At 39.4% G+C, this 12,552-nt stretch overlaps 1 protein-coding gene across 1 annotated transcript in view; it reads right to left on the bottom strand.

Annotated features, from left to right (window-relative positions):
- Positions 1-12,552, bottom strand: part of PCNXL2 (pecanex-like 2 (Drosophila)) — a 157,046-nt gene that overhangs the window by 104,662 nt on the left and 39,832 nt on the right. The window contains exons 10-13 of the mRNA XM_010562953.1: positions 11,318-11,460; positions 9,810-9,963; positions 9,680-9,712; positions 2,369-2,540 (exon numbers count right to left, since the gene is read on the bottom strand). Coding sequence (XP_010561255.1) covers positions 2,369-2,540; positions 9,680-9,712; positions 9,810-9,963; positions 11,318-11,460 — 502 coding nt within the window. The remainder of the gene's footprint in view (positions 1-2,368; positions 2,541-9,679; positions 9,713-9,809; positions 9,964-11,317; positions 11,461-12,552) is intronic.

The raw sequence follows: 12,552 nt of genomic DNA, 5'->3' as shown, positions 1-12,552 counted from the left end.
AGGCAGAGGACTTGCTATCACAAAATTTTGCCACCACCTGATAGTTACTCTTCTGAGATGTCTGCCAAATAATTTCACTCACCTGCCTAATGTTTAAATGGTTTCATCACAAAAACTATCATACATTAAGTGTGTAACCACTTTTGTCACTAGCCATACCCGTAGCACCTAGTGACTGAGGTTGGCTCTGTCTGTGGCCTTCACTTGCACTACGTACGTTAATCTAGCAAAAAGGTCAACTGAAATAAGGAATTCAAGATGAAAACCATAGTTAGAATGAATTAAAGCCATGATCCCCCAACTAATATAAATCAACAGCAGAACCACCATCAATTTAAAATAAAACAGAATCAGATCCTAAATAGATTGCTTGAAAAAAGATGGCCCTGTTAAAAACTGCATTTCTAAGTAATTAGGTTACACATCTAACAAATTTCCACTGATTTTCTTTTATAATCTTGTTTCAAGACTTTTATCATAGTATGCTATGCAGCATCACACTAGTTCCTCGGTAAGTCCTTTCTGTGATTTCCATCACTTTAGCTTCTTACCATAGTAAACACCTGAAAGAGAAGACTTTTCCTTTCCTTGGTATCTGTAGAGTCAAAAATCCCTTGGTTTCCCAACATATGAACTCTGAATACTACAATAAATTATGAGTAAAATACAAATTTAAAAGTTACCATATGAGGACAAACCAATAAAGAAATATCAAAAATACACAGCAAATAGGCAAAAATGCAAAATGATAGCAACATTTCATTGGTATTCAGCGAGGCCTACTTCCCTCCTCTTTTTATTGCCAAAATCAAATACTTGTATACCTTTAATGCCTGAGGGAATCTATACTCAAAGTGCAGCAGGATGCTGGAGGATGCCAGACTGCCATGGCTTACAGAAGTAGCTGCACTGTGAACACTTGCAAGGATTCATGGCAGCCAGAAGTTGGGAGTCCCATAATAGCCAAAGCAAGGAATAGCCAAACCGTGGCACCAAACATCACTTGAACAAATACACCTTGGCAAAATAAGGATAGCGGACAAGCAAAGGGAAATGGTTTCTTCTTCCTCTCTCGTTAAACTGAGCCCGTATTTCCTCTCTCCCCCACCTCCTCCAGGCTGTTTCAAGAACCTGCTCTACCACCTCTTTTGAGGCCAGCCAAAATTAGCACATTCATAACCACACTTTGTTTTCTTATTCTGGTTGCTATAGTTTTTCATTTATCTCTATCCCAAGTGTCATTTAAGATTCTCATTGAATTATTTATCAGCATTTTTACTGTTCACCTTTGACAGGCAGAGAAAATAAGATGTAAGAAGAAACTTTAATGAGACCAAAGGAAGGCAATGAAAGAAACTAATGAAAATAAGTGAGATGCAGGTCTTCATTATTCCCCTGTTTCTGGTGAGAAGGATTGGGAGTCAATGAACCCATATAAAGGACCAGAAGGCTCTCCTAAAAATAGTATGCCTTTCAGGCAGTAATAGCCTGACTTGAGTATCGCAACAAGCAAGTACAACAGTCACAGGTGAACAAGGACCTCAGAGGTCATACACTCTATATCACAAAGTTTTTTCCTCTACTACGGAAGGTTTTCCTGGTTCTAAATTCACAAACCAACGGGTCATCTTTGGTACACCATGACACAGCTCTTGGCAAGTTTTCACAACTTTTACAGTAAACTTTAACTTTTCTACTTCATACCTAACAGTGTTGCACTGCTTGACCCAAGTGCAGTTCAGCACTCTTATCTGTGGTACAACTAGAGCAGCATCACAGTTACAGACTGCAAGTGCCAACAGATCATTAGCCCCGTTTTGGGGCAATATCTGAATGTCCTCAGCCACCTCAGAACATGATTCCAGAAGGAAACAGGTTGGAAGAGCTACTGTGGAGTGGTCGCTCCACACTAAGTCATCACGTGGACAGCAAGATGAAACTAAACCAAGAAAAAACGTGTTCTTCATGAGCAGAATGTCCATCTGAGGACTTGGCACAGATCAGCTTCCAGGCATCACATTTAAAACTCAGCTTATTCTGCAGTAACTGCTCTGCACAGACAAGCCCTTACAAAGATTAACTGCATTTCACAGATGATGTCTTTTGCTAATAACATCAGTGACTGTTAGTTTTCTATAGAGACTTTTCTATGAGCCTCATTTCATTAAGAACTCCTTTTACGTGAGGGAAGGTTGCCAGCTGCCCCCGGCCCCCCTATACCCATCTTAAGTCATTCCAAATGTTTCTATCAATTTGACTTAGAGTTGTGCCTCCATAACATGCGTTTGATTGCCAACATGGGAAAACACAGGCTTCCCCAGCTAATGCTTAATTCATTTTTACAGTCCTAGGAAAAATATTGACTCACCTATTACATGGTCTCTGGCTGACTGGAGAGATCTAGGTGAAAAGAGCTTCAAGCCATACATCGTATAAACTGGAGGATTTGTGTCTTTAGATCCAGCATCTAGCAACAAAATAAGGCCACACAATATACAAAAATATACAGGTCTGCTGTAGGTTATGATTTTATTGTGCCCCTGGAAGAAAAAAAAGAGAGAAGTGTTTGAATTTTGTATCCATCCTCTTACTGCGTGCACTGCATTAACCTGGAGAGAGGGTCAAGGATCAGACAAAATATTTTAATGACTTATACATACTAATTAATAATAAAAATGTTACAAGGTATTTTATCTTCTCCAGAGGAGACTTTCAAAAGGTACAAAAAGCAGTTAAGACTAACTCCAGCAATCATTTATGCTTTTCAAAACCCAACCTTCTGGACCTTTCAAAACACACTAATTGCAGAAGTTGTCATTTTCTATGGGGAAAAAAAGCCTCAATCTGTCTGAACATTTCTTTTCAATAGAAAAAGATTTTTTCTCTATATTACTTTAATGAATGTCTGCTTCAGGTAGCTTGGCTTTTTTTTTACTTTATGAAATATATAATTAATTTTTAATTGCATCCTGGGAAGTAAAAAAATAGTAAGGCACCTCTTAGGTGCAGTGTTAGGCATGGAGATTGATTTTTTGCACCAATACAATTCAATTTTTTTTGTTGATTTGAACTGCCTGACAGCAAATCAGTGTCCCTCCTGGAGGGGGTGACACTCATCAGCAGTTTCTGGTCTCTCTCTCATGCAGCACTTTGAAAGGATGATCCAAATTAATTAATATGTGGAAGGATCTTTATCTTACATCTTTCATACACATCTCACACAACTGATTCGCACTAATCCTACAAAACACTGCTGTGGGGCTGTGGGCCAAGGAGAATAACAGACGCTTAAGAAAAATCTTAATAGTTCTCCTGGTAGGAAGCTTAAGGGTAAGAAAGACATTTTAAACACTGGTGAGTCAAAAGATTCCTTGAATGTGAAAAGCCAGGAGCAAAGCGACAAGGATTCCAGTTTGCCTTGCATAAAGCTGCTGTGAAACTGTTCTTATTTGTAAAACATGACTTAAGTGAGTATAGTAAAATATCATTTCTTTTTTGAGTCTACTTACTGATTTGAAACAGCGGCTGTATTTGTTTGGCTGCCAGCCAAGCTTATATGTTAGCATTGCTATTAACTGATCTGTACTCTCTTTTGGGATCAATCAGTTAACAAGGTGGCAGATTGCAGGGAACTGGCGGGCTTATATTGCACCTCACATCCATGGAATATGAATCAAGTTGGACTGACAAATCCTAGCTGTTTAATCAGTTTCAATTTTACTAATGCTTTAAAAAAAAAAAAAAAATGAAGTAATCAAAGGACAATTAGAAAGATAAAAATCTGACTTTAAAAAAATTCACTTAAAATACTACTTTCTGGCTGTTTTTAAACTTCAGTGCATTTATCTTAAATACGAGCTGTGCCTTAGGAAAAGAAACCAGTAAATATTACATCTAAACAATTGCTTAATGATTTATATCCTGATGTGCACTCCAGACCAAAGTCTATTTTATCGTGATGTTACATGCTTGTCTTATCTCTTGAATTACAGAACCCAGGTTTTATCTTTGCATGGTAATTATTTGAAGGCAGTTGGGCAAGACGGATGACTAGAAGTCCAGAGGTTTAGCTCCCCACACCTTTCAGTTCCAAGCAGAACGCTGACATACTGAATTAGGTTTACAGTGTATATTTAACTCTTACTTCTGAAGTAGTTCATGGTGTGCTGGGTGAAGAACTGGCTGAATGGCGGGGCTCAAACAGTTGTAGTTAATGGGGCTGCGTCTGACTGGCGACTGGCCACCAGTGGTGTTCCTCAGGGCTCAATTCTAGGGCCAGTTCTGTTCAATGTATTTATCAACTATCTGGATGCAGGAGTTGAATGCACCATTAGCAAGTTTGCTGATGATACCAAACTGGGAGGTGCTGTTGACTCTCCTGAAGGACAGGAGGCCTTGCAGAGGCATCGAGATAGATTGGAGCATTGGCTTATGATTAATGGGATGAAATTTAACAAGTCGAAATGCCGGATTCTGCACCTAGGATGGAGTAACGCCGGGCACAAGTATAAATGGGGAGGGGAGTGGCTAGAGAGCAGCCCTGCAGAAAGGGATCTGGGGGTGCTGCCGACAGCAGACTCAATATCAGTCAGCAGTGCGCCCTGGCAGCCAAGAGGGCAAACCCCATCCTGGGGGCCACCAAACACAGCATAACCCATCAAAAGAGGTGATGATCCTGCTGTATTCAGCATTGATGCAGCCTCACCTTGAATGCTGTGTGCAGTTCTGGGCATCACAATTTAAGAAGGATGTGAAGGTCCTTGAACACATCCAGAGGAGGGCAACAAAGCTAGTGATGGGGCTGGAAGGCATGTCCTATGAGGAGGGCTAAGAACTTTGAGCTTGTCTAGTTTGGAGAAAAGGAGGCTGAGGGGTGACCTCATGGCTCTCTACAGCTTCCTGAGGAGGGGACCTGAAGAGGGAGGTGCTGAGCTCTTCTCCCTGGGATCCAGCAATAGGACGCGTGGGAATGGTTCAAAGCTGCGCCAAGGGAGGTTCAGACTGGACATTAGGAAGCATTTCTTTACCAAGAGGGTAGTCAAACACTGGAACAGGCTTCCTAGAGAGGTGGTCGATGCCCCCAGCCTGTCAGTGTTTAAGAGGCATTTGGACAATGCTCTTAACAACATGCTTTAACTTGGTGAGCCCTGAACTGGTCAGGCAGCTGGACTAGATGATCATTGCAGGTCCCTTCCAAATGAAATAGTCTATTCTACTCCATTCTAAATAAACCAGTCTTACCATGCTAACAACAATAATGCTAGTTAGGATTGAGGAGGCAGCTTTCCAAGGCTGTCTGAACAGCCTGCAAAATGTGAACAGATACTACCTTCCCTATCTTCCAGGTGGCAGTGGGGAATGAGACAGAATCCTGAAGAGGAAATCTTGCCTACTATTGGATTAACAGGAGCAAAGCAAGGGAGCAGCAATGCACTCAGAAGGATGCTGGCTGCACAGCTGTCGCACTGCTTGGGATGCACTCGAGCTGAATGAGCTTCCCAGAGCACAACAAATACTCCGGTCCCCACAGCTGGGGAACAGGCAACACAAGAAAAGAGGAACTGCTGCGAGTGTTAGTGCTGTATTTCACTGTCATTTACATCCTTTGTGTGAGGGGGATTAGTCGGGACAGGATTGGTTTGAGGCCAACAGCCGACACCTTCTAGGAGAGAGAGGATCACTGGGATGGTGCATCACCTCCTGAAAGCCACAGCCAGGGGATGGACAGTACACTTCCTCTTTTCCAGGTTTTAGAAACAAAAAAATAAGGCAGAAGCCCTATTGTGCCTGCCACTGACAGGCCAAGCTAGGCAGTCCCTCACCAAAATAGGTATGTGGCAGTGCAACTTATCAACAAGGTATTTTAGATATTAAGGGCTCATTGTGTTCTACTCGACAAACTCATCAAATTATGATATGCAAAACTGATTTCATCTTGGTAAAACTACTCCACTCTGCGTTCTCCTTCAGAAGAATTTAAATAATGAAGCAGGATTCCTTTTATATTTTACATCTGATTTGTTGAACAATCTTTTTTTTCTCTGCTGATAAAAATTTCAGTGAAAACTCTTCCTTTCCCCAAGTCTGCCAAAAAATGTCACTGACTTTTTCAGGTCCATGTTTCTCATGAATATGTTTCAGAAACATATTCATATCCTAGCACTGGTGCATCTCGTATACTGATAAAAATATTAAGATTTTCAACAAAGCTAGAATAATTTCACAAACACTTCCTTTTAATAAAATAGCACTTTTGACTGCAAAGCATTTTGATGGGGAACTTTCAAAAAGATCTAATGATTTTTTTGTTTGTGGGTGCACACATGCAAGAGAAAAAAGACAGAAGGCTTTTTATATAAAGAAAAGTGTGTGTGCTCAGTTCTACAGAAATGCTTACAGGGACAAATTAAAAATACTTTTTAAGTGCCTTATGGGATTTATGAAACTGCCTATGGTAGCTACCCAACTGAGTAGCTATCTGCTTTAGTAAGTAACGGAACTGAGACAATGAAGTTATGCAAGCGATTCTGTAAATCTTATTAAGAGCATGACTGCAATCTTTCAAAGCTCAAATGCCTTTGTATACCTGAGCTAGAGCCTGAGCTATACAGGTGTCTTATGAGGGACTTACAGACAAGCTCTCACAGTCCTTCTGTATAGCCATTTACCACAGACACCGCCTTTATTGCCCAACCTGCTGCTGCCTCTAACCAATAACAAAAGTTACTCTGTAGTCAAAGCCACTTGTCTAAAACCTTGAAATGTACATGACAAGGATCTCTTGGATCTCCAAATTTAATACCCTGCAGTCACTGGCACCTCCCTTATATTCTGCTGTTAATAAACTGATACACCTCACACTTGGGATGGACTTTATTTTCTTCTCCCACCACTCCAGGGAGGAGGCTGTTCCTGAATTTCACCATCCCAGAACCACATACCCCTGTGTGAACAGCAACTAAAGGCCACCAGCTCCCAATGGACCAGAACTGGAAAGGCTAAAGCACAGGCTGACAGGAAAATTAGGCTCTCATCTTGTAGCAGGCAACAGTACTAAACCTGCAGCTACAATAAATGTCAGTAGCCAGCATGAGCTGTAGAACCCGGGAATTTCCAACTTCAACACCAAAGCTAATCAAAACAGAATTATTATCACAATTCAATGAGTATAAATAAATACAAAATTCAAAAACACTAGCTGAGTTAGATAGGTTCTTCTATATACTGAAACTCATCCCTTACTACAGTGACAGTATACAGCAATACACAGTATTCACAGTGATCAACTCAGAGACCTTAGCTGTCACAGCATGGTATGGGGGCAAAAAATAATCTTATCTCCAGTAGAATTGTACCAGACTAGCAGACTTCATAGGGTTTAATCAGCCAGCTCATCCTGAACACCAGGAAGTGAATACACTGGTGCTCGGAAGGAGTTCAGAACAAAAGCTTATGCATCCCTAGGCACTGTGTTTTCTGAATTCACTGGTTGGTATTTTAAAGCAGAGTCTTTCAAAATGGTATAGGCTAGAGATGACAAAGTCACATCAAACAGTAACAAAGTCTGCATGTGAGAGATAGGGAAGAAGTTTCAAACCTCCTTGGCAGGCATGGATAACATAAGGCATTAGCGGCTACTCATGGATCCAAGAATAGAAATTAATTCTGTGTACAAATCTGTGGCTTGCAATGGTTTGTTTCACATTAAAAAATCTCATCTGCATTTTCATTCATGGACATGGTACTGATCATTCTTTAATCCCTCTGCTGTTCTGCATCCTTACATTAACATCAAGAGATGTTTCTCTCTTTAATTTTAATGTAGTCACATGAATTATGAAACAGTAGATGGAGTATCTTTTCTCGCCTTCTTGTCTTATTTTTGTGGTGCTTACTAGCTTAAGCAAGCTTTTACAAATATCTGTTGTGTTAAAAAGATATAATGTAGAAACAGCTAATCTTCTATTCTAACTTGATCTATAATACCTCCCACCTTTAAAACCCTCTGTGGGAAAACTCTCTAAATTTTATTTCCATTGGAGTTCCTATGGTGCACCAAAAGGTTTGCAAGAAAACATCCCTGATAAAGTTTTAGGAAAGCATATGTAAGATGAGAATACACCTATTGTTACTTTGCTACACTGCTGCATGACTTCTAGAATTCAATATGGTGAATAATACTTGTAAACAGTATTGTGGCAGTCTGAAATGCAAACCTGGATTCTGCACAGAAAATGTTCTGTTTAAACTTCATTAGCTACTTTGTCTTTAATACTATAAAAAAATATGGGCTAGATAGGTTTATAATGAAGTTTTGATTAAACTGTTTGCCACCCACTTCAAACAAATGTACACATTACTGATGTCTGAATAAGTACAAGCTATTTGATTACAGTTCACATTATTATGTCTATACACATGCCAGCTGAACTGAAAAATTACATTATTTTAGTCCCCCAAACTCCCAACTTTTCACAGAGGTAGGAATATTTCTTTAATGTACTGAAAATATTACCCTTCAATGTGTAAGCTGCTGTTTATTAACCTTCCCTACTTTTATGCAGACAGCTATTTCCTGTGAATGCATTACAACCAACAATACCGTAAGTTTGCCCCATAATAACCGGCATGGAAAAGAAACTAAGAATCTTCTGAAATCCATGTCAGTGAAATGTGTAGCATACACTTCTAAATACACCTCAATTTCAAGTTCAGCCTGCATTTCTAGCCTCTAAACTAACAAAAATAATTGCTCCCTGCCAAAGGGTAATGATCCAGCAGACCTGCAGTTTTCAACGTGCTGGTTTTGAACCCTGATGGAAGAGAGGGGGTCCTCAAAAACATTCAAAGAGCTAAATAAGAAATGTGAGCAACTAAGCAGCCGGTGTAAAAGCAAGCAAGGGACCTTGTGACCACTGAAATGTCTTCCAAGATCCGCAAATCAAAAACACTGAGACACTGTGACAGGTGGAGGGGTCAGGTTGCAGTTGTAGGATGATGCTCCTAAACCAGTCCTATTATGAGGACAGACTTGGGTAAGGAACTGGTCCTTTGCAAGGTGGTTGTCACCATCAGAGTTCAATTTCCCAGATATACTCAACAGACAAATAGCAACCAGCAAAGACCCTTAGAGCCTGCATTCACCCACATATTTGGCCATTTCTTCAGGACACAAGCACAGAAACTGTGACCATATTATAACAAAGGGAAAACACCTGTGCTATTTGATGAGCTAATAATACTATTGAGAAATATATCTGCAATAACAGAGTTAAAAAAAAAATAAAATATTTAAAGACCCAACTGACCAACGACTGAGCTGCTAATCTGGAACTTCTGCTGTTTTCAGTCACTGCTTCTAGAGGAAAGCAAAGAAAAAGCTTGTCTGATGCCACAGGATTGAATTTCAGCAAACTAGTCCAGGTCCAGATGCATTTGTTTTTACTGCACATTTTAGCTTAAAGAAAAAGCACTTTGCTAATAGCAGTGATAAATTCAAATAGCTTAAAATTAATTAAACATAGTACAAAGTCTCAAAATTACAGACGTCATCTTGCTCATTTTCATAGATCGCCTAGAACAGCAAACTACTTATACCGGTTTCACTGAACAGCCAACTGTTTCACAGTACACATGGGATAATAAAGGAGAAAGACTTGTTCTACTGGCCGAGACTTACATGTATTGGTGAAGCAGGATCAGGCTGAACACTCTAAAAACAAAACAGAAGAAAAAAGTTTGCTTATAGGATTTTGCCTTCAAAGAAGTTAAAAGAGAATTCAGCAATTGGGTATGAACTTGTGTCCTACCTTTAGGAGAGAATACTGGCAGCTGGCCATCACGAGACAGAACAACAGAACCCAAATGTCTTTACAGAATCCTTGATTCAGAGTCAGGAATCCAAGAAGTGAAACGAGAACGACTAGAAGGACAGCAAACACATTCTCCTTTATATCTTCTGTCCTATGTGAATAGAAGTGTTAAGAGAAGTACAAATATTTATATATTCATTAGAGCAAGGCAGGTCCATTTACAGCTGGTATGAACTGTCAGTGCTGGAGCTATCAGAATTTACAGGATCTGAGGTTTCGTTCTCAAAACTACATTTCCATGTTCAATGTATTTCACCCCTGTGCCAAAGACCTTATCCACTAGGATAGCTAAAATGTATAGAAAAAAGGCATAGGCAATGAAGTCCAGCACCCTCCAATCTCAATTCCCAAACAGAATTCCACAGTGAAGCTGATTTGAATGTAGGCAAGTGTATCTTTATTTTAAAAAAAAAAAAAACAAAAGACCCACAAAAATCCCCAACACCCAAACACTTTTAAATAAGGAAATAAGGCATTCATTTAATGAAAAACATGCATCTGACAACAAAGAATTAGATGAAAGACCAAATTTGTCATCCGATGTTTTATTCGTTTTATCTGTTCTATTAGAACATGGAAGCTGAGATAAAAAACAATGTTAATATTCAGGCTATAACAAAAGAGTTTATCAGCAGATGCTTTCCATGCAATTGAAACACAGAGATAAGACACTACAGTCAAGTAAGTATGTGCTCTGGACCCAAGCTCCCTGACTATATAGCCTGATTTCTGCAGCATGTAAGACTGTCATCTGAAATTTCTGCTGTGGAGCCCATATTAATATATATGGCATAGCACCCACCCAAAAGCAGAGACAGGAGAGCCAGCAGCCATTAGGTATGGAGGCTAACATGTTTGAAGGTCCTAATAGTCCGTCAGATTACCATGTGAGGTCTAATAGCAAAGAGTACTGCGTGAAGGGTTGATGCCAAATGCAACTGAGGGACTAGAAAAAGGAGAGATGCCAAAACAAGAAATTTTTTCTAAACAAATAAACTGGAAACAGAGGGAGCAGCTGAAAGATCTCCTCCTGAATATCACTAATTTTTTTTTTTTTTTTAAAGATAGGAGTACTTGGTTTACAATACCCTGGGACCCTTCCACTTCTGTATTTTTGCACCAAAACCCGATTGTCTCATCAGAAAGCTCAGAACCATTGGATCCAACAGCTGAGAGTCAAATTAAAGACTAGTCTACAGGCTTGGTTCTCACATGAGTCAAAGTCTCTGCTGGAAGACGAAGGGTAGCAAGAACCACCAAAACCAACTCTGAAGAAAAACATTTTCTTCAGCTTAAAGCAAACAAGCATTTATCTACTTAACCTGAATATAAGACACTAATACAACGCTCACTTTTTCCTTCTCTAGTGGTCTGCATTGCTCTATGGACATGTGGAGCCACCCACTGTAACACTACATAGAGCTGCATTAAAAAAAAAAGCTTACCTGTCCAACAATGCCAACAAGGTCAGACGATCATACCAGACTTTAATCCATTTGCCAGGGAATACAATAAATCTGTAAAACTGCCTGTTCAGTTTCCGTTGTGCTGAAGAACATGAAGAATCCTCAGGGTCCTGGCTGGGTTGCTTTAAAAACAAACAAACCAGAAATACACAAAACTCTTTCACATTGACATATGGCTGCCAGCAAAACAGGTGTTTAAAAGGCCAAATTTACATGAAGTTTCAGATATTTTTTTTTTCTAAAAGGGGTAGTGGGAGCATATTTATTTTCTTCATTTTAAATTAGAAACAAAAATATCGCATCAGATTAATTATTGCAGATGGACAGAAGCTATATCAGTTGTGGATCTCAACAGTGATAATATGCTTTAAACATAAACACTAAATATTCATTTAAAAAATAATTATTTTTTAGTCCTGATCCACTGCTTGTCTAAAGTTTCTTTTTGAAGATTTTTCCATGCGTCATGCTAATTACAGCATGACACAGAATCCCACATGATAGGACAAATCCTTGTTTTTATTAAAAGAAAAAAATCAAGTAGGCTTTAAGGCCTAGAGGCATGACTTATCAACTCTCCTTCCAGAACACAGCTTTGTTTATCTTTCCTGAGATGCTTCTAATACCACATCAGGGGTGCATCCTCAAGAACAGCAAGAGGAAAAAAAAAATAATTGCAAACAAGCACAAACAGCATAAACATCACTGGTTTAAGAGCCTCTAATCTTACCATCACAATCATAAATCCATCCCTTTGAATACTGCTTTTGTCAGATTCTAAGGCCTTTTCTTCTTGTCTGTTTGAACTACAGTGTTTCAGATATCCTCCAACTCTACACCTGCACTTCTTCACCAACACTTGTGGGGAGGGAGGCTTATCTACAGACCATCAGCCAAGCCTGCAAAGCTACACAACAGAACAAAAAAACCTCTGCAAAGTAGTGATTTCTTTCCAAGGTACACCAATAATTGATTTTATAGGGGGTGAGGGAAAAAAAAAAAAAAAAAAAAAATTCGCTTATTTTTCTTTCCAAGAAGAATTTGAGATTTCTAATCACTGTAAAGTCTAGCAGCTTTCTAGCTCCTTCTAGCCCCCGCCTTGTTAAAGACAATTAATCAGCATTAGATAACAAATACACCTATTACGGAACTCTAGGCAACGCTTACATTAGAATCATTTGTGTTATATTAACTTTCCCAGTCAGAGAAGGGGA

This window comes from Haliaeetus leucocephalus, unplaced genomic scaffold (assembly GCF_000737465.1).
Source record: "Haliaeetus leucocephalus isolate CR32 unplaced genomic scaffold, Haliaeetus_leucocephalus-4.0 Scaffold162, whole genome shotgun sequence".
Taxonomy (NCBI): Eukaryota; Metazoa; Chordata; class Aves; order Accipitriformes; family Accipitridae; genus Haliaeetus; species Haliaeetus leucocephalus.
Note: the sequence above shows the minus strand (reverse complement) of the source record. Positions and strands in the feature narration are given on the sequence as shown.